This window comes from Camelus bactrianus, chromosome 7, assembly GCF_048773025.1.
Source record: "Camelus bactrianus isolate YW-2024 breed Bactrian camel chromosome 7, ASM4877302v1, whole genome shotgun sequence".
NCBI classification, from domain to species: Eukaryota; Metazoa; Chordata; class Mammalia; order Artiodactyla; family Camelidae; genus Camelus; species Camelus bactrianus.
In genome coordinates, this window is record NC_133545.1 from 36,374,667 (window position 1) to 36,397,296 (window position 22,630).

General features: G+C 38.9%; 1 protein-coding gene across 3 annotated transcripts in view; it reads left to right on the plus strand.

The window, feature by feature from the left end:
* AOAH (acyloxyacyl hydrolase) overlaps positions 1 to 22,630 on the plus strand; it is a 156,584-nt gene that overhangs the window by 7,148 nt on the left and 126,806 nt on the right. The window contains exons 1-2 of one of the 3 annotated variants that reach the window (XM_010955400.3): positions 7,399 to 7,495; positions 13,589 to 13,684. In XM_010955400.3, coding sequence (XP_010953702.1) covers positions 13,657 to 13,684 — 28 coding nt within the window. In that variant the 5' untranslated portion in view covers positions 7,399 to 7,495; positions 13,589 to 13,656. Of the gene's footprint in view, positions 1 to 7,398; positions 7,496 to 8,311; positions 8,357 to 13,588; positions 13,685 to 22,630 lie in introns of those variants that run through there. The other 2 variants (XM_074367232.1, XM_045516963.2) reach the window with 2 other exon arrangements.

Genomic DNA, 22,630 nt, shown 5'->3' on the forward strand with positions numbered 1-22,630 from the left:
TGACATTTCATCTTTCCACTTAATGTGCGTAGATTTCGTCTGCTCTGGGTAACTCAGGGCCCTCCTCCTTCCCCCGCTCTCTGAGGGTTGGTCTCAGTTCTCCAGGAGGGCATGTGTATCACCCTGACACTTCCAGTCCGCGGACGTCAGAGCTCCCACACTGGGTGTTGTGGTGGGTGCAGCTCTTGGGCTGGTCTCCACAGAGTCCACGCTCACTCCCTGCTGAGCTGCTGCTCACTTCCACCCTTGCGGGCCCTGCAGACCCCTCTAGGTGAAGCCGGATGCCCACTGGTTCCCAGCTGCAGCCAGAGCCCTCTGCACTTGTCCCTCACTTTTCACACTCCCTCTACTTAGTTCCCTACTGTTAGTTTTAGATCATCATAGAATTTAACCCCAACCTTGGCACAGAGGGTGGGTTTCTCTCTGATCATCTCAGTTTTCACTAAATTCACGTTTGCCTTTTTTTTTTTTTTCTGGATTGTTTTGGGGTCACAGCTCTGAAGAGAAAGACCACAAAAACCCTCTAGACACATACCCACAACTTGGGGGAAGAGTCACAAAGTGAGCAAAACTGAAAGAATCCAAGTAGACAGTATGCTTTTCTTTAAGAAGAAAGTGAATAAATTTCTTTTTTTGAGGGAAGAAGGGCAATAAACTACATCATAGTTTAAATGTACTATGACAAAGAGGAAAAAAGAAAAAGAATGTTGCAAAGCATTAAGCAGAGTAAAATCCCCACAGAGTTATAATGTGCTCATCTCTCTATTTATATAGTTGTCTTCCCAGATAGGATGAACAGCAAAGTGCTAATAGTGGTTGCATGATTATCTTCAAGTGATGAGGTTACAAATGACATTTCTTTTCAGTGCATTCCTGAATTTCCCACATTTTCCAGATAAGCTTAAGACATGGTGGTTTAAAGCAAGAGAGCTTGGGCTCTGAGGCCAGACTGCCTGGGTTTGAATCCGGGCTCTGCCACTCTGTACAAATGTGACATTAAGGGCACAGCTTCACCCTCTGCACCTTATGTCCCCTGAATGTAAGGTGAGAATTACACGGGACTTGCATCCTAGGGTGGTGTGGAGGGCTAATGAGTAAATACACAGGAAGAACTTAGAACTATGCTTGGTACAGATTAAGTACCCAGAGGGGTTGTGGTTATATATTATTTTGGAAATCAGGGGAAAAAATATTGAAAATATGCTATGGAAGTCCTGAAATTAAACCAATCATAAGGCAAAGGGGCCTGAGTAAACTGAATGATTACATGCCGATCTTGTGTAAATACAAATTCTCTAATCTTGGATATCTTAAGGGAAGATTTACTTAGAAAAAAGATTTCCTAGTGCATTAGCTTTCTATTGCTGGGTTATCAATTGCCACACATGCAGCAATTTAGAGCAACATAAATTTATTATGTCACGGATTCTGCACATCAGAAGTCTGTAAATAACACACCTTGGTTCTCTGCTTAGAATTTTCCAAGGCCAAAATCAAGATGTCAGTGGGGCTGCAAGATAATTTAGACTCAGGTTCTCTTGCAAGCTCACTGGTTGTTGACAGAATTCAGTTTCTTGGATTTGCAGGGCTGAGGTCCCATGTGCATGCTAGCTGTCAGCTCTTAGAGGCTGCCCCTCTCCAAAAGAAGTTAACAACACAGCTGTTCCTTCCTTAAGAACAGCTGGAGATGAGGCATTATGCTGTACATCAGAAATTGACACATTGTAAACTGAGTAGACTTAAATTAAAAAAAAAAAAAAGCAGCTGGAGAGATCTCTCTACGTTTAAAGGGCTTGCATGATTAATGCAGAGTCCACCCAGGATAGCCTTGATGAACTCAAAATAAGCCAACTAGAGTCCTTACTTACATATGTAAATTCCCCCTTACCATACTTCTCATAGACAATAACATAATCATGGAAGTGACATCCAATCCCATTCACAGGCTCTGCCCTCACTCGGGAGGAGATGAAATAAGGCCTCTATATCAAGAGGCAGAAATCTAATCATTCCGCCCACCACTCATAGAAATGCTTAAAAAAGAAAAAGTCTTCAAACTAAACCCCAGATAATGTTGCAAACGAGAATTTATGTGATTTAGTCCCAAAGTGATTCACCCAATAGGCATGGATATATAATGGAAATTAATAGATGAAGAATAAGTTGTGAGTTGAATGTTTTTTGTTTTGTTTTGTTTTGTTTTGTTTCTGAGGGGAGGGGGTCGCTATTCCAGCTTTTTCTCCTGGCCTTCACACTCAGAATCTGGAAAGGAAAACAAATTACTCCACTGCCATACTGTTTCTCTCGTAAATGAGTTGTTTATCAATGTGAGTACAGAGGACAAAGTCCCTGTCTGAATCTTCCTCTGGACAAAGCCCATCTTTTAAAGTATGACTCTCACGATAACAAAACTCAAATGCAAAATGCACAGATTAGCTTGCCCTTTATTTTATTAACATAAACCCCAGGTTCTTTCTGATAAAAACGAATGCAGGAGGGAATTCTGTTGATGGTGGTGTGAGGGGTTGATGAGTCCTCTGTGCAAAAGGCCAAGCATAAAACTGGACAGACTATCACAAGCAACCAACTCAGGGCACTAAAATTCAACCAGTGGCACACAAAGAACTGAAGAGTGTTTATTCTTGAAAAACAGCTTTAACTTCATGAAGAACAGTGAGACTCTGACCTTTTTGCCTGAGGCTGCTCCATCTACCCTTGCCTCAGCTTAGTTAGTGAGAACAGTGGTTTCAATCACTGTGGAAGTGTCTGCATAAACCAGCAGGTCTACCGCTAATGGGGCAGACTTGATTCAATCAGGATTCAGAGATCCCTGGCTTTGTTGGCTAAGTGATGGACTCTGTTGGAAATTAACAAAGAGAACCTGCAGCTTTGCCAGCTCCAGGTTTTGGCCCTCAACGGGACAATGAAGATTAGCCAGAAATTTAACAGAGAGACCCTGGTAATGTGAGCATCATAGAAGGGCTAAGATAAGGTCTCCATATACCCTGATGGATTGGAAAATTATGCATGTGTTGGGAAGACCTGAAAGTGCCCAAGAAAAGTGAAAATCAAGGGAGACTTGAGAACTAGCTACAACTTTGAATGTACTCTCCAACCCATTTGAATGCATTCCCTTTATTTCATAAAAAATAAGAGGAAGGAATACTTCCCAGGTCATTCTATGTTTTATGCTAATGCCAAATCCAGACAAAGACATAACAAGAAAAGAAAATAACAGACCAGTATCCTTTATGGACATAGATGCAAAAATCCTTAATAAAATATTAACAGGCTAAATCCAACAACACGTAAAATGAATTATACATCATGCCAAGTGGGGCTTAGCCTAGGAGTGCATGTTTGTTTTTTGACATCTGAAAATCAGTTAATAGGATATACCAAATCTGTAGAATAGAAGCTATAACTACACTATCATCTCACTAGAAATAGAAAAATTATTTAACAAAATACATCACTCATCCATGTTAAAACCTCTCAACAAATTTTGAAAGAAAAAGGAACTTCTTCAACTTGATAAAGAGCATCTATGAAAACCCTACTGCTAACTTCATATTTAATGATGGGAAACTGACTGCTTTCCTCCTAAGATCAGAAATATGGTAGGGATGTCTACTCTGACCACTTGTAGTTAACATTGTTTTGAGGATTCTATTCATTTTAATAAAGAAAGAAAAATAAAAGGGCATGCAAGTTGGAAAGGAAAAAGTAAAACTGTCTATTTTCAGACTACATGTTCTAGAATGTAGAAAATCCTAAGGTATTTCAATAAAACTACTACAACTAATAAGAGGCTTTGACAAAATGGCACGATTCAAGATTAATGTAAAAATCAATTAATTTGTTTATATTAGCAACAAACATTCAAGAACTGAAATTAAGGAAACAATTCCATTCACAATATAATAAAAAAAACCTCAGGAATAAATTTAATGAAATATATGCAATTATTCACCCCTGAAAATGACAAATGTTGCTGAGAGAAATTAAAGGATGCTTTACAGAAATCTTGCTAATGGATCAGAAGACTTAATAATGTTAAGATGGCAGTACTCTGCAAATGGATCTACAGATTAACACAATTCCAATCAAAATCCTAGCATCCTTTTTTTTTTTTTGGTAGAAATTGGCAAGCTGATCCTAAAATGTGTACAGAAATGCAAAGAAGCCAGAATAGCCAAAAATTTTGAAGAACTCTATTGGAGAACTGACAGTATCTTATTCCTCATTTCAAATCACACACAATTATTAACTCAAGATAGATCATAGACTTTAAGGTAAAAGCTAAAACTAAAAGCTTCTAGAAGAAAGTGTAGAAGAAAAATTTTTGTTACTTTGGATTAGACAAAGACTCTTAGATATGACATCAAAAGAACTATACAAAATGAAAAAATTGATAACTTGTACTTAATTAAATTTAAACACTTTGCTCTCAAGAAAACATTAAAAAGTGAAAGAATATTAGAAAATAATATTCACAAATCATGTAGACTTCAGTGTAGCAATGATTATTTTAATTAACATGATTGATAATTTTCACTTTCAAAATCGAAATTTTTTATTGAAGTATAGTCAGTTACAATGTGTCAATTTCTGGTGTACAGCGTAATGTTTCAGTCATACATACATTTGTCAAAATCCAAAATTTTAACGTGTGCTGTGTAACACTCAGAAGTGTATAAATTTCAAGATTCAATAGATCTGGGTTGGAATCACCAGCCACCCAGTTAGCAGTTGAATCATTGCTTACCTGAAAGGCTTTAGATACATTGCTTAACCTCTCTAAGACTCATATTTCTCACTTGTAAAATGGGAAGTACCAATCTCATGAGGGTGCTGTGATGATTAAATGAGATACAGTTTGTGAAAACACCTAGCAGAGAGCTGAAAGAACAAAGAAAATGCCATTTCACATTTGCCTAAAACTTAGTAAGGTAGAAGGAAACTATTAAAAAGCTCATTCTTTGAGAAATTGTTTTATATAATATAATTTATTGGGGTTTTTTTTCTAATTGTAAAATAATATATGGCTTTCATAGAGATTTTAGAAAATACAGAATGTTTTTAAAGAATATAATCAACTGTAATCCCGAAACTCAGATGATCACTATTGACATTTGGGTATATTTCCTTTCGAAACTGCCTAGGTTTGTATTTCCAGTGTTTGGATCTTGTTTTATTGTTTTGTTTGATTTCTAAATTTGGATTGCTAAGTAGACAATCTAAAATTAAACACCTTTTTCTTTCAACAAAGCATTGGTAATAAATTTGGCAGTAGTAAGCCTTTGCTGGCAGATGAGAATTTTTCAAGGTAGCAAGTAGGTTTGCGGATAAAAATGATTGGGTACAGTCTAAGATTATTTTCCTATCTGTCTATCCACCTGTCTACTCATTTATCCATCATCTGTCTACCCTTTTTTCTATCCATCCATCCACCCACCCACCCGCTCACCCACTCATCCATATATTTTTCTATCCACCCCTCCTCTGTCTCTATCCTAGAATTCAAATACAGAAGTAAATGGAAAAATAAAGCCATATATTTTCTGAAAGAAAATCTGACTGGTTAATTTCTTAATAGTGAGATCTGATTTTACCATTTATGTTTATACAGAGGAGTTTTTCATAGTTTGAATGAACTAAATCTGCAGCTCCAACATTTGACAAAGATGCATATGAAGTCTGCAATAGCAAAGAATTTCTCTTAAAATATTGCATAAGCAAAAATGGATTGAAAAGATTAATATTTCAATTTGTCAATTTTTCTGAATATATTAGAGTTTAACAAGGTCTCTCTAAGTGAAATTATAATAGATATAATTAAAAGATAAGTCTTAGCAAAAATTTTTTATATATTCCCCAGAAATTGAGAAAGACTCCATTGATTAAATAACAAATGTTTTTGCAAGTCAAGTGGTTTCCAATTATTTGCTTTTAATACAATTGAAGGGAGACTTAATAGAGTTATCAGGTCGTAGATTATTTGACATAATTTTTAATGATAGATCACTCTAAGATTTTTGACGTTTAACTCAGAAGAAGTTAAAGAATTGAGTGATATTACCATATGAAAAGTCCTTCCATTCTCATTTACTTACTTACTTATATGTTTTCTCAGCACTTACTTCTTTAAAAATGAAAAATAAGAACAGACATAATACTTGACATGAACCTTGTGTCTTTACATGAATAAGTAATGTTTTTCAACAGATATAAGTGCTTGTTTTAAAAGCCCAACCATCTCATTAGGAGGTATAATTCCAAGAAAATGTTACATTTATTATTTAGAAATTGTTTATCAAATTGGCAATATGTATTGTTTAGAAAAGTTAATTTTACTAATAAAGAAAACTCTGTCCAGAAGTATTTTTAATACTGAGTGTTATATTCACAAAAAATGAAAGTTTTGTTTAAATTTTATACATAATTTTAGTGTTAAGAAGTATAATAGGGTGAAAAATAAAATACTTTAAACCATAAAAATATATCATATTGGGATAAAATTCTAGTGGAAGAAAAATTCAATGAAGTAAACTTCATTGACATATGAATTCAAGGAGAGGAATTATCAATGCAAATTTTTCACTGTAAAAGAAGAATTGGATTATATATTTTTAAGAGGGTGAAAGGAGGTATAAATCACTATAATATTTAGATTTCTTTGGATACATATAGAAGCTTAATTTATTATTTCTATTGTAATATTTACAATCCTGGAATTATACCCTTTGCAACTAATAAAACTGATATTCATTAATAATATTTTAACATCTATTAAAATGTAGAAGTGTACACAGTTTTTCTAATTTCTTTTGGGGCTACCAAGCAAAATGTTTGAAAACCATTGGTCTGTACTCTATAGACTGTACAGCAGGAAGCCAGTGCTCTGTACTCTGACCTTCAAAGCTCTTCATAATCTGACCCCTTCCTACCTCTCTCGCTCTTCCTTTCCCATAGACCTTGGGCTCTAGTCTAGGCCAATTCTTTTCCTTCTCACATCCAAGTCTTTAAAAATGCTACTGCTCTCTTCGTGTCTTTTTCTGTCGAACACGGTCCTCCCATCCCTTAACACTCAGCTCCTCCAGGAAACTGTCACTGCTTACCCAAGGCAGAGTTAGTTTCTCCCTCCTCTGTGTTCCCAAAGCACCAAGTCCCCCCACCAGGCACTTACGGGTTGCAGTGACTCGATTGTTTCTCTGATCCTCCGTATTCTTACTGATCTGTGACTTTTTATATTCACCTATCTATCTTAAAGCCTCTGATCACATAGTGGGTACTAAAAAGTATGTGTTGACTAACAGCAGGATGGAATGGCTCCTGGGTCTTCATTCTCATTACTGTATTATTTATTCTTTATATATTTCCAGATGAACCAAGCCAGTCATCCTGCATCTCTCAGCACAGTCTGCTCACTTCCTCTCACTGCTGTTGCTTGGGCTCTGCTGCCCCTTGGATGCCCTTAGCCCTGTTCTCACCAGTAAGTGCTCAATACAGTGCCTCTTTCACTGCCTGTGTTCTTGGGAGAGTCGGCAGTTTGGAGCTCACCAAGCATTTTCTCATAAAAATGATGTTCCAGGTGATGGTTGGCTTAGGCCATAGAGCTTAATCTGCCCAAATGTAGTGAAAAGACAAGCTATCGGCAGTAAAAAGAAAATTCAGCCATAGGAAAGTAAAAAGATTTTTGCTATTACAACAAGTTTTTCAGAAATAAGAGGGTTTCTGGGCTTCTATTTTAAAAAGAGTCATAGAAGATATGCCTTTGCCCTATGGTGGTCTCAGCAGTGGGACAGAGACTCACGTTGGTTAAACGCCTGCTCAGTGCCAGGTGCCATGTGCATTTTATGTGTGATACCACTCAATCCTCACAACACTGCTGCCAGGTATTTCAGATAGTCTTTGCTGAATTACAAGCCACTCCACACCTACACAGCGATCATTTATTAGCTCACAGTTCTGCAGGTTGGCAATTTTTGACTGGAAAGTGTGGGGTGGCCCTTCGGCTGGTCTGGGCTGGGCTAGCTCCTGCTGCTGCACTCAGCTGGTAGACAGTGGAATGACAGGGGCTGGGTGATCTAGAACAGCCTTGTTCACAAAGCTGGTAGTCGGGAGACTTACTGGGGCACCTCGGTTTCCCTTCCTGTTGCCTCTCCAGCAGGCTAGCTCCAGCTCACGGCTGTAAAGTTCTAAAAAGGCCAAAATGGAAGATGCAAGGCCTCTGGAGGCCACAGTTCAGCTCTGACGTGCTCTCACTTCCTCTGCATTCCACTGGCCAAAGCAAGGTCACAAGGCCAGGTTCAGAGGGCTGGGAAATAGACACCACCTCCTCATGGAAGGAAGGGTAAGAAATCTGTGGCCATTTTTAATGTACCACAAGGTGGTGGTGGGGGGGGGGGTTATTCTATTTTGTGGGTACCAAAATCTGGGTTCAGAGAGGTTAGCCATCCTGCCAAGTACATCAACTTGTAAGTAATAGAAGTGATATTTGAACTCAGGTCTGAGTCCCAAATTATTCACTCTCTACCAGACCATAGCTTCTCTCTTCTCTTGCCTGCCTTCCACTCTCTTTTCTTCTCCTCTCCTCTCCTCCCCTCCCCACCACGTCCAGACTGAGAGGAGGAAGCAGAAGAAGGTGAAGGTACACTATTCATCTCAGGGAAACGAGGCTGGCAGTGAGATAATTTTAGGTGATTGTTTTCTTACCTTTCTTTCATCCTTTCCTTTTCATCAACATGAGAAAGGCCTGGGGTTAAGCTTATTGATTAGAATTACAACATATAAAACTGTATCCTCTGCTCCCACCCAATTCAGGAAATCTGAGAACAGAATTTAGGTGTTTCTAGAAGGGCATTGGGGTGGGGGGAGGGGGGTCAGAGAGGGAATGTACTTGATAATGGCGACAGGGATGCAGAGACCCAAATCTAGGTGTGGTGTGACTCTAAAACCTGTGCTCTACACTTCTCTACGGCCCAAACCAGAAACTGAAAAGTCTTCCTTGATTTTCACTTTTCATCCCATTTCTTATCAATTCCTTAATAAATCTAATCAGGTCAACTTCCACAAGAGGTCCCAGATCTGTCCATTTTCCTTCATCCCCCCTGCCACTCATTACTCTATCCAATCAGCTGTCATCCTTCTCCAAGACCAAAATAGCCTCCTTCTTCATCTCTCTGCCCCCATATTTGCCCCCTACGATCCTTCCTCCTCATGACAGCCAATGTGATATTTTAAAGACACAGATCAAAGAGCAGCAGCCTCCTCCACAAAGCCCATTCATAGCTCCCCGTTCCTCTCAGGATGACTCTCTACCACTTTTGAAGTCTGCAAAGCCCAACGGCCTGACCTCTGCCTCTCCCTGCACCTCATCTCCTCATGTCAGGGTTTCCCAGGCTCATTGCCATCAAGTGGGTACCAGCTCCTCCTGCCTACAAAGCCTGCCCGGCTCCTCACACTGCTTGTTCCTTTCTGTTATATTAGCCATTTTTGCGTGTGTTTTTCAGAGAGGCCTTCTCTCCCCATCAGCTCTAGCTAAGGTTTATACCACCCTCTTCCTCATTATCCTCTGTTACTTCGCTCTGTTCCTTCTCTTCGCAGGACCTGAAGTTACTTACAATTGTGTGCTTGCTTACTTGTTTCTAACCACTTCTCCCTAATAGAGGGTAATCTCTGAGAGGGCAGGAACCCTCTCGGTTTGTTCTCAGCAAGTACTCAGAGCTCAGCACCATGCCAAGCATCTAGAAGGGATTCAGTACACACTGTGTTCCAGTCCCCGCTCCGCTGCTCACTAGCTACATACTTGGCAGGGCACGTAACCTCCCTGAGCACCCGATGGCTGGTCTGTACAACAAGAGCAATAATTCCTACATCCGTGCGTTGTTGTGGAGTTTGAATGAGATGATAATGTATGCAAAACACCTTGAAAACTGCGGAGAACCTTCTAGCCGTGTGATGAATTATTTATGCCCTGGCTTGGGTCAAAAAGGAAGCATCATCATGCCGACCCTGGTTCTGACAACTGCCAGGTGCTTTCAAGGCTTCTCGATGAAGTGTAGGCTTCAGACAAATGGGAAATCTAATAGACTGCTCTCTGCAGTTGGCCACATTTCCACCCAGCATAGATATGATTATAATTAGAGTTTCAAGAGTTCTGTTTCATTTCAAAAGGATTCCACGGTACAGTCTGCAGTCTACCTGAGATGTGTGTCTAGAAGCAGATTTGTCTGGCAGGTGTTTTCATTCTGGCCCATTCGCTTCTTTTCCTACAATATCAGGAGTGTCTGTTTCTATTACACTCATTATTTTCACTTGCCAGGTGAGAAGAGCTTTTCTACATGGGAGGTTTCAGATGGTGACCACTGAGCAAAATATGTAGTTCTCACCCACGCTCATCACTTCCAGAATGAACAGTAGCTTGGACAAACTTGCTTCAGCCGACCCAGGACTTTTCTTAGCAGCCAGAGAATAGTCTGTAATGGAAGGAATCACTCTACCCGTGCATTTCTCCAAGGAAAAACATTTTTTTTAGCCTGTCAAGACAGTGAGCTCTCTTATTGGAAACCATAGCAAAGTCAATTTCTCCATCCTTGCTGCTAAAGAATTCAGGACACACCTCACTGCAGACCCTAAATTAACAATCCAGGGGGAGCTGAGCTCACTGGAAATGGGCAGGGATGTCTAGGACAGCAGGATCAAAATTAAAGCTGAGCCCAAAATGGGCGTTTTCATATTTCAAGCCCCATTACCTGCCTTTTTGCAGCATCTTTTTGATCATAACTCTTCACTAGGCAGAGTAGCATCGTGGTGGGAGCCACCCAATCTTCAGAGACCACTGACTTTTTTTTTCTCGGTTCCTTTTTATTTATCTAATGATTTCCAACTGTAGCCAGCAGTGCTAAGGAACCACAAATGTCATAAGAGTCCTTGATGGGATTCCTCTGAGTGAAGGAAAAGCCCGTATCTGTAAGTACCCATAAGCAGATTGGTTTCAAGCAGCACAATTCTCTTTACATCCATCCTTCCACATCAAAAAAAAAAAAAAACAAATATATACCTATGTTTCAATCCATTCTGGGTGCCAAATGCTGCAGTTTATTGGTAACACTCCATCTGAAGTGATTGCTATGCAAGATCTCAACCCAGTCTCTACCATGTTCTTTAATCCTGAGCCGCACTTTGTGACCATTTGCTCTAGAATCTGCTGGTTGATTTAAGAGAGGGCACTGGTTGTTTCACACCAGCATGAGAAGTGGAGCCACGTCCTGTGATGCGATGGAGAAAAGAGTAAGCAATGTCATCAATGAGATGACCGAGCCACAGCACAAATTCCTTAGCCCTTTTCTGTAGAGGTCCCCAGTGATGACAACTGAAGGGTCCCTCGGGTGGCTCTCCAGTCAGCTTGCTTCAAGTCAGCCAACATCTCTTACCTCCTTCTTCCAAACCAGGCCCTTGCATCAGGCACTCACGGTTAAAGATAGTAACACCCCATTCCTGCCGTTAAGGAACTTACATTCTAACTCTAAACTCTTAAAAACAGGTTCCAGAAGGGTACATAACGTGTTAGGTTACACCATTTTAAGTGACTGATCCAATATTTCAATCTGGCTTAAAAATAAAAACAAAACAAGGTTTATTTTTTATTTCAAAGCTTCTCCCTTTTCAACTATACCATACTGCATCTTTTTATCAATTATACAATATAATTATAATTGTTTTCCAGTTGCAGTTATTCAAATGTGTTTAGCTCCACTTAACACAGCAGGTAATCAGCAGAGACATAAATCAAGGTGTAAAAATGTATTATAAATGTTGAAATATTCACATATATTAACTATATTCTGTATATTTAAAATAAAAGTAAAATTGGTTTATCTCTGGGTGATTTAAGTGATGTTTATCTTTTTTATGCTGGTGTGTATTTTTAAATTTTTCTAAAATGAGATTTCATCGCATCTAGAAAAGTTATTTTTAAAATAAAAAATATATATGAAAGTGCTTTTTAGACCGTAAAATGCTAATAAGTATCAGCTAGTGAATTAATTGCAATGTAATAAAACCCTCAATGCATGGATTAAGCTAAAAGCACATCTAATTAACCCTGATAGTTGATGTTGATAAATGCCCCAGAGGAGGGTGCTCTCAGAGCAGTAAGACCGCGGTTATCAAGATGGAACTGTCTCACGTTTGGTGAGCCCAGCTTTGCCCAGCCTTCCCTAAGGGTTACAGAACTGAGGCCAAAGCCTGGTCAGGTGTTGCAGTATCTAGAAAGGTAGATGTCTCTCTGTCTTTGTTGACAATCTCTCATTTTACAGAAGGTTTAATTTCTTTCTTTCTAGAAATGCCCAATTGTACTATTCGCATCTGTTACCCACCCCTTTCCCTCAAAGAGTCTTGGTGGGAGTTTGGTTTTAATGACACTGCTTGTCAACTTGGGTCCCCAGCTCCTTGAGCAGATGGATAATAGTGAGCTTACTACTGGGCCAGGCAGCCTGGAACTTCTTCATTTTGGATGTAAGCCTTCTTTTGCCTGCTTGGAGACCAACCTCTGCTAATAAGTGCCTCTCCTGCTATCTCAATGAAACCTAACCTTTTCCTCTCAGACTTACTGATCTTTGACCAACCAACCTCTTGTGTGCAGAAGAAAGAGCCCCCTCCATTTGACAAAGGAGGTTTGGGCTTCTCCAGCAGTTTCAGAGATCAAGGTGTTAGCCTGGTTGTTCTGTGCCTTCACCCTTACCATACATCAAGGTAGCATAAGGGATATATTCCTAATTTAATCCAAAGTTCCTTCTAGACACTTATTATATTGGTACATGCTTTCGAGCAGAGTGCTTTATAGCTGGGAGGTCAAATAATATTTTCCAGGAGTGTTATCATTTCAAAGGCACCTTCAGTTGCACTGTTATCTCATTTAATCATCATAGCAGTCTTATGGGAAAGTTATTACCTACTTTGCATTGAGGAAACCAAGGCTTCGGAAGGATGGATAGTGAGTCTAAGATTCAAGGGCAGAACTTAATCCCAGGTCTTCTGACTCCGAATGTTGAGCAATTTCTGCTGGTTTTCTACAATTAAAGATCTGACTCCAGGTCACAGGCTGAGAATATGTAGGATGGGAATGACCCTATTCACAGCGAAGCCATCCACTGCAGAAGGGAAGGAGCGGGATCAGGGAAGAAGCCAGTGTCCACTGAGCTTCTCCTCAGTGCTGGCTGTCCTCCTCGCAACATCTCCTTTAAATGTCACCTCTTTCTCCCACGTGATCGAAAAGAAATGGAAATAAAGTGAGATTCAGTTACTTCCCTGAAGTCACACAGCTTACAAGTGACAAAACTAAACTGACAACCAGTCTTTCTGACCCCCAAACCCACGATCTTCTTAATCACATTTCACATCTCATTACAACGCAGCACATTCAAGCACATGTAGATTATAAAAGGCATGGCAAAGAAAAGTCCTCTGTTTTGGAAAGGCTGGTGTTCTTAAGGACACACACATACTTCCCCTTTCTTTTCCCTGACCCTCCAGCACAGCTTCCTGTGTGACACTACTGACATGCTCTTCTGCCCCCTTGCAGGGTGTGTGCTGGTGGTATCCGTGATTGAACAGCTTGCTCAAGTTCACAACTCAACGGTCCAGACCTCGATGGAGAGACTGTGCAGCTACTTGCCTGGTAAATACAGAAAGGGTCACGTGGCTTTGGGTCTGCTTTTTCTTACTCATGCACCGTCATTGAGTGAGTTTCTACCCTATATGTGCTTATAGAGGAGAATCTGATTGTGTTATTTCTGTGAGTTGATATTCTTATGGGGCTCATAGAAATTAAAAGAAACACATACACACAAAAAAAACTCTAGGCAGTTTTTCCCCTTGACATTCATTTTCTGTCATGGCAGAATGAGACTGCTGTGGACATTTAGGGAATAAAACGTAGAATGGCCAATTTTCATTTTTATGTGTCACATTTATAATAATTTGCCCACCTGGTGATCATTGCTGTAAGTGCCATGAAGGTCAAAATAATGAGTAATGAATAATTTCCAATGATTTATGTCAGTTTAACCACATACACATTTTCAGACGCATGCGCAGCCCTACGAACTCAGAGCTTTATTTAGGCTGAGAAGACAAGGGATCTTAAAACTCCAAGCAGGAAAATCATCTGGGAACATTCCATTGATCTGAACTGGATCTCAGTAAAATCCCTTACACATCCTGCAAAAGAAGGAAGTGATTAGTAGTTTAAACAAATTGTATAGTTTTTCATTCTCGGCAGAAAGAAAATGTTGATTCTGTTTCCCTTACAGAGTACTGTTAGGTGTGCAGGCAATATGAATAAAATTCTTTGAGAGTCAAATTTTCATTCACTTGATGTTAAGGAACTAATTCATCAAAGATACCTACGTTATTTTTTCTAAGTAAAGTAGCTGGACTCGTGGCAATTGTGTCTTTGATTTAATAGACAATGTCAATGGCAGCAAAACATTTTCAGACAATTTATTGCAAGTAGTCACAATGTGCACTCACAAGCTCATTTTTAAGAATTCAAAATTAAAGACTAGGAGAGGATAATACACAAATACATGTGTTTACAGTGTTCCAGTTTGATCATTGCTAAGATTTTGACATATTTACATCATCTTTCTTTTGTGGAATTAAAATGTGACAGATAAACTTGAAACGCCCTTTGGCCTTCCCCACCCCCAGTTCCACTTTCCTCCCACCTCCCTAGAGAGAACCGCTCATATGAACTTGATGGGTATTGGTTTTGTCAGATTTTATACCTTTACATTCACTTGTATGAATCCATAGACAATGTACAGTATTGTCTGTGGGTAATTTTTTAACCTTTTCTTGGTAGAAGGAAACAAATGTAGAAAACCACACAAAATAAACATATAGCTTTATCAGTTATTAAAAGGTGAACATCCTTATAAACAGAGTCCTGGTCAAGAAGGAATAGATAGGTATCTCCTCCAAAAGTCCCATCCACATGCCCTATCTCATCATAAACCCCTCCTTTCCCCTAAAAAAACCAACATCCTGGGTGTTACTATAATCATTTCCTTGTATTGCTTTATAGTTTTATCACCCAACTGGGTATCTCCAGTCACCATATTGTCACCCAGTTTTTAAATCTTTGATTGTCTTTTAAGTCTACTTTAATCTACAAGTTTCCTTTCCATCCCTTCTTTTTTCCTTGTAATTTAGCTGTGGAATCTGCCGTGTAGAGTTCCTGCATTTTTCTGATTGCTTCCCTGTGGGATAATTGAATATGCTTCTCAGTGCTCTGTATTTCCTGAAAATTGGCAGCTAGGTCCAGAGGCTTGATCAGACTCCAGTTTCGTTTCTTTGGCTAGGCTGTAGATGATGGTGCTTTCTTTCATCAGGAGGACATCGTGAGTGGTTTTCTCTTTTTCATTTTTGTGATATTGGCAGCTGTTGATGCTCTATGACCAGCTTAGTTCATTGGGGGTTGCAAAACAGTGTCATTCGAATCCATCGTTTCATTTAGTGGTTGAAATATATTAGAAACAGTTTCCCTCTTTATCATCATAGTGTAGAGATATTTTTCTCCACAGTTCTTAATGGTACTGTTCATGCTAAGAAAGGCAGGATAAATGCTTGCTTCTTTTGCTTTTACTTGCCAGTTTTCAAATAATTCAATGCCTTTGTATTATCATCCCAAAGTAGTCAACTGGTGTTCTTTAAAGTGTCATTATGAACTCATGAATTTATACACATTTGGTGAGTTTCAGTCTACTTCAATTATCATCCTTTTGAAGCTCTAATTGTCTCATCTTTGACCAGAAGGAACTTCTTCCAGTTAGCTCCTGGGTCCTTTTAACATGAATCTAAGTATCTTGGATAGCTTCCTCACTAACTGATATGACAAGTTGTTCTAGACCGTCTCGTTCATTTCCAACCCCCGGCTTGAAATCAGTAATTTCTCTTATAAGCTCTAGTTTCTTTTAGTGGGAAATAGTATGAAGACCACAATCTGGGTACATAGGAATGTATGCTCCTCAGCTGGTCATTCTCTCTAGGCTTCTTCAGTTGACAGTAATAGAAAATATACATACATACATTTACCTATATTATTATAAGATAAAATATCTAATGAGTTCATACTGGCACTTCAGATTCAAGACTACAGGATTTTTTTTTTTCTTAGTCTCTTCTATATCATAGCTAGCTGTATCTCCTCCTTTCCCACTCAAAGTCCTAATTCTCCAGGACAAGGAAATTGATAGAATTAAAATATCCCATAATTACTGATTTACCTAACAGTATGTCAGTTCTAACACTAGTAGTATTAATTTATTTCATGATCATTGAGAGCAGTTAAAAATTGTTTTTTGAACATGCTTTTCCCATTTTGCCACCCCTTTTAATCATTGTACTATGCTACTTGAGCATATGACCATTACATACAATATATACTTTCCTTTTTCACCCTCATTTAGTTTTATTTCCACCAGCAACTCTATGATTGATGTTCACCACCAGCCCTTATGCAGATGTCTCTCTAGTTGAGTTGGTGTCTAAAGTTCATCCCTCGGGAAGGACTCATGGGAACAATATTCCCTGAATTCTTGCATGTCAGTAACAAGCTGGCTTGCCCTTTATACTTGAAAGTCAGTGTTTTTCTGGATATAAAAATCCTCGGCACACAGTTTCTTTCCCTCAGTATCTTAAATATGTTATTAAAAAGCCTAATGATAATCTAATTTTCTTTTTCTTATATGTCACTTGCTATTTTTGCCTAGTTCAAAGGATTTTTTTTCTTCTATAAAATTTAGTCAACTAACCAGATTATGTCTTGGTGTCGAATATTGATGCTCTCAGGCATGCAGTGTGCTCTCTCAATATGTGGTTTCAAATCCATTTTTTAAAATATGATTTCAAGAAAGTTCTTAGTATTTGTTCAGTTTCCTTGACTTGATTTTCTTCAGGGATTTCTATTATCCACATTTTAAATCTCTACCTGTATTCACGATTTTGCCTATCTCTAGAGTGAATGCTTTTTATCATTTCATTTATTTTTTTATCTTGAAAATTATCCTGTTTTTCACCTTCTAGTTCTTGTAAAATGTCAGCTATTGTACTCCATTCTTCTTGTGTTCATTCTAATTTAGACTTCATTTCTTTTATAATCTTGTATTCTTCCCTGAGTTTCTAGTCCATGTCTGAGTCTTTCAGGTTCTGATTTCTGTTGTCCTTTCATGTCTTATATCATTTTATTAATGCTTCTCAGCTCATATTGAGATACTGTTATGTTTTAATCCTTTTTTTGGCATGATTTTCTGGCATGCTTTTGCTGTCTGTAAGGATGTGATTCAGTTCCTTCTTTTTTTTCTTCTTATAATAACTTTGTATGGGAGTTGACCTAGATACATTTCTGTTGCTCATTTTTATGTGAAATTAGTTTTCCAAAACTCTTAGAAAGAGAAGTAGTTTAGGATAGATTTTCAAATGCACAGAACTTCTTCTGCTGTTTCTGTGTAGTGTTAAAAAATAAATACATGGCTGCTTTGCATTCTGAGATCTCCTGATTCTTTTCCCCTGCCCACTTTTATCTGGATTTTCTTTGCTTCTATCCAGCTTAATTTTGATTTCAAACCCAGCAGTTTCTATTCACTGTAGGCTGTCCTGGGAGGAAGCTCTGGCAGATCAGTTTCTAGAATTTGGAGATGCCTGACCACCCCAAGCCCTTCAGTCCTTTTAACCTTGAGTCCTTTGCACTCATCTGCTATTGCAGTGGGCAAAACCCTTCCCAGTTTCAGCTGATGTTCTTTAATTGGCCAGCATCCTGTGTCATCAGTACCTATGGGCTGCCTGGGGGATTCTCCTGTTCATCCCGTTCCCTTCCTTTACTGTCTCCCACGCCAGTGTTGATAACCCACAAGTCTCATGCTTGTGAGTGGCTTATCTTTGCCTTAGTTATAGTTTGGGTCTCATTAAGATGTCTAGTTTTGTTGTAAATATTGTCCACAGGGTTTTGGTTTTCCTACCCAGAAGTTGGTTTTTTTTTTTTGGAAGAGATTCAAAAACCTTCTAAGACCCTGCTGCCTCCACCATTGTCTTTCCAGAATCCTCCCTTGTAGGGGCTTTAGTTTTACATCAATGTCTGCTGTATCTACCCCTCTCTAACTGCTGCTTTTCACTCAACATTATGTTTTTTAAAATCCATACACGTCAAGACATATGTGGATTTAGGTGAAGCCTTGTAATTACTCTGTCGTCCTTCAGCGTATAAATGTCTCATATTTTATCTACCCCTCTATTATTGGACAGTCAAAATCTATTATAAAGCTTACTTTATATTTTCACATCTCTCAATTAGAGAAAGAAGATGTTATTACCATTTTACAAAAAACGAAAAACAGTAGTCATAATTATCATTGACTTGTTTCGATTGGTTGTTATTTCTGTGTAATAGACCACACTGACAGATATCACCATTTGTACCTTGAGTTTGATTTTCTCTTTTTCAGCAAAATTGTGTTGTCCAAAGATGAAAGGCTAGGTAAAAATCCTATTTCTCAGATTTTCCTGTCCTAATGTCCTAGCAAAACATAAAACAGCATGAACCAAGATTGCTGGTATTCAGGTTTCCATCTTGGCTCCTTCTGACTCATAACAGAAAGCATCAGCATCTGCTGAGGGATAATGAGAGGCTGAAAATCAGATTCTGGTAAAACAGAAGTTGGCACTTCACCAAGGGGAGCAGAAGAGGTATTTCAGTTTTCAGTGGTGAGCTGCCTTTCAATTGTAGAAATTTCAAAGGATTAAAAAGGCAACTTGAGGTTATTTTCATTTTATTAATTAATGTTCAGCTCTGGATGGAAATAAAGTATTCAGTTCAGAGTAAAGGCTCTGTCATCTGACAAACATAAAGGCAGGGTGGGCATTACTGTTTCCGTTCTGTGGATATGGTAGAATGCACAGGAATGGTCACAGGAATTGCATAGGGTGACAAAGATAGTCTGCTTCTTAGGTAAAGATTTCTCCTAGAAAACATAATGGGCCTGGTGCCTAGTGCCTGTGTGCACCCAGTGATACCTCCTGTCTGGTAAGGCAGGAGAATGGGATGGGAGGGAGGGAGGGGCAGTCAAATGATGCATATTAACGCACAATTATTATTTTAAAAATTAGTTTTAAGAATTACTGGTTTTCCCCTCACACCAGTCAGAATGGCCATCATTCAAAAATCCACAAATGACAAATGCTGGAGAGGCTGTGGAGAAAAGGGAACCCTCATTCATTCACTGCTGGTGGGAATGCAGTTTGGTGCAGCCACTGTAGAAAACAGTATGGAGATTCCTCAAAAGACTAGGAATAGACTTACCATATGACCCAGGAATCCCACTCCTGGACATATATCCAGGAGAAACCCTACTTCAAAAAGACACCTGCACCCCAATGTTCATAGCAGCATTATTTACAATAGCCAAGACATGGAAACCGCCTAAATGTCCATCAACAGATGACTGGATAAAGAAGATGTGGTATATTTATACAATGGAATACTACTCAGCCATAAAAACCAACAACATAATGCCATTTGCAGCAACATGGATGCTCCTGGAGAATGTCATTCTAAGTGAAGTAAGCCAGAAAGAGAAAGAAAAATACCATATGAGATTGCTCGTATGTGGAATCTAAAAAAGAAACAACAAACAAAGCATAAATACAAAACAGAAATAGACTCACAGACATAGAATACAAACTTGTGGTTGCCAAGGGGGCGGGGGGTGGGAAGAGATAGCTGAGATTTCAAAATTGTAGAATAGATAAACAAGATTATACTGTATAGCACAGGGAAGTACACACAAGATCTTATGGTAGCTCACAGAGAAAAAAATGTGACAATGAATATATATATGTTCATGTATAACTGAATAATTGTGCTCTACACTGGAATTTGACACAACATTGTAAAATGATTATAAATTAATAAAAAATGTTAAAAAAAAAAAAAGAATTACTGGTTTTCCCACCAAAGCTGAACGAGAACATAAAACGTATCCTTAGCAAAGAAAGCATGCACACAACATTGTTGAGAATAATCACTCAGGAAATCAGCTTGGCCTCTCCTGTGTCTGAGAAGACAATTTTTTCAAATCGTGCAAAGTATTTCTGACCTTCAGTTTCACCTGCTGCTTTTGCCTCTGGCTCTCATTAGTAAACACCTTGGAAGAATCTCAGAATTGTTAATGGAAAAATGATTAATGGAATCATTCTCCCTGGGGTCAGCAGACTCATGCCCTCAGAGTCTTGCCAGGACTTCACTTTCTTGGGCCACCTATGCAGAAATCTTATCTCCATCAAGTATGGGAGTTAAAAACTCATGTAGACCTAAAATGAGGAAGGCAACTCATCTCATATTCTGTAAGTTCTGGAAGTCTACATGCAGCCTAGAACATACAGCCACAAAACTATCTCATTGGTCAGTACATCTCACTCTTCAAATTTCTGATCAGTAGTTTGTGTATACCTGCCACACCTGAGATAGGTGACAATAAAATGTCCTGCATACACTGAAATGCATACTACAAATAACTTGGGCTTTTGGAGTAAAAGCTTTTAATCTCTTATTAAACCGTGTGGTCTTGGGCAAGTCTTAAGCTCTCTAAGTTCCTCCCTATAGAATGAGGGTAAAAGTAACCACTGCCCCAAAAGTTTCTTATGAAAAAAGAAATAATGGTAAATGTAAAGGCAACTTAAAACCTGGAATGTTCTAGGTTTTGTTTACACACACACATATGGACACACCTCATGCATGATGACTATGAGAATGATTCTTTTTTAACGTTCTTCTGCCCTCGGGAATGGCCATACCTTTTTTTGTTTGTTTGTTTTCTATGCTGTCCCAAGTCCTTTGGATTCTGTAGAAATTCAGTGCTCTTATACCTTCCTGGTCACAAGCAGGGTTTAGCTGTATACCTTTTACATCAGCTAGGTTGCTAGCAATAAGTTGGTGCCAGTCTTTTATTCAGTTGTAGCAATAAGAGGTGACCACCTGGTCGTGGCTGCCCAGGCCGTATCTGGCTTTTTCTAGAGACTTTGCCTGTCTCTGCTCTGCACCCATCCATGTTGATCGAGAGGTTAGCTCTCAGAAGTCCATCTATATCCCACATTAGCCATCGCTACAGGGGCCTCTCATTCTTAGCCATCACAGAACCTGTTTGAGGAAACTGATTGTTCAGATGGCTTTGCCCAGAGGGTGAGGAGCATCCTGTCCCTGTTAATTTCAATTAGAGCAAAACAAGGTTCTAAAAAAAATACACACAGAGGCAACGACTTCTTTTACCAGAAAGAAGACAAATGTTCTCTGCCTTTCAGGCAGCACCGCAAGTGTATCAAAGAACACCGTGGTGTTTTTAAATTGCTCCACTGTCAGCTAAACCAGCTCTACGTTAACAATATTTGAAACTCATTTCTAAAGTGCTTTGCAAGTTCACGGAATTTTGAATGTCTGTTACATAATCCCCCAAACTTCCAAGACAGTTTAATGAAAGGGACTGAATTCTACTCCTACATTTTTCAGACGAGGAAATTGAAACCCAGAAGGTCAGAAGCCAGTTAGCTAGTGCTGAAACCTCGGTCTCTGAGTCCTGGGACATCCGAGCTTCTTGACTGCAGTGCCCCCAAAAAAGGAGCACCCAAAGAGGGGCTGTTCTTGTTTATAATTGTATTGAGATTTAATTCATATGCTATACAATTCACTCATTTAAAATGTATAATTCAGTGGCTTTTAGTATATTCAGAGTGTTGTACATTCATCACCACCATAAATTTTAGAACATTTTCATTACACCGAAAAGGACCACATCCCTTAGCTGTCAGCTCCCAAACATCCATTCTCCCCAGCTCTAAGCAACCATTAATTGACTTTCTATGTCTGTGAATTTGCCTCGTCCCTTCATATAAATGGAATCATACAAATGTGTTTCTTTCACTTAGCATAGTGTATTTAATGTTCATCCATGTTGTAGCATGAGTATCAGACAGTCGTTACTCTTTATAGCTGCATAATATTTTGTTGTGTGTATACAGCACATTTTGTTCATCCATTCAGTAGTTAGTGGCCATTAGGGTTGAGCTGTTTCTACTTCCTGGCTATTTTAAATAAGCCCACTGTTATCATTCATATATGTTTTTGTGTGGCTATATGGGTGTCTTCCTTTGGGTATATACCTAGAAGTGGACTTGTTGGCTCACATAGTAACCCTGTGTATAACCATTTGAGGAACTGTCAAACTGTTTACCAAAGTGGCTACACCATTTTATATTCCCACCAGCAGAATTTGAGGATTCTAATTTCTCCACATCCTCCTCAGTACTTGTTATCATCTTTCCTTTGTGTTCTAGCATATGATAGTGGGTGTGAAGTGGTATCTCATTGTGCTTTTGATGTACATTTCCTTTAATAGCTAATGATGTTGACCATCTTTTCATGTGTCTTTTGGCCATTTGTATAACTTCTTTGGAGAATATCTATTCAGATGCTTTTTTTTTTTTGTTTTAAATGTTTAGTACAATTCACCAGTGAAGCTGTCCGGGCCTGGGCTTTTCTTCGTGGGAACTTTTTGACTACTCATTCAATCTCTTG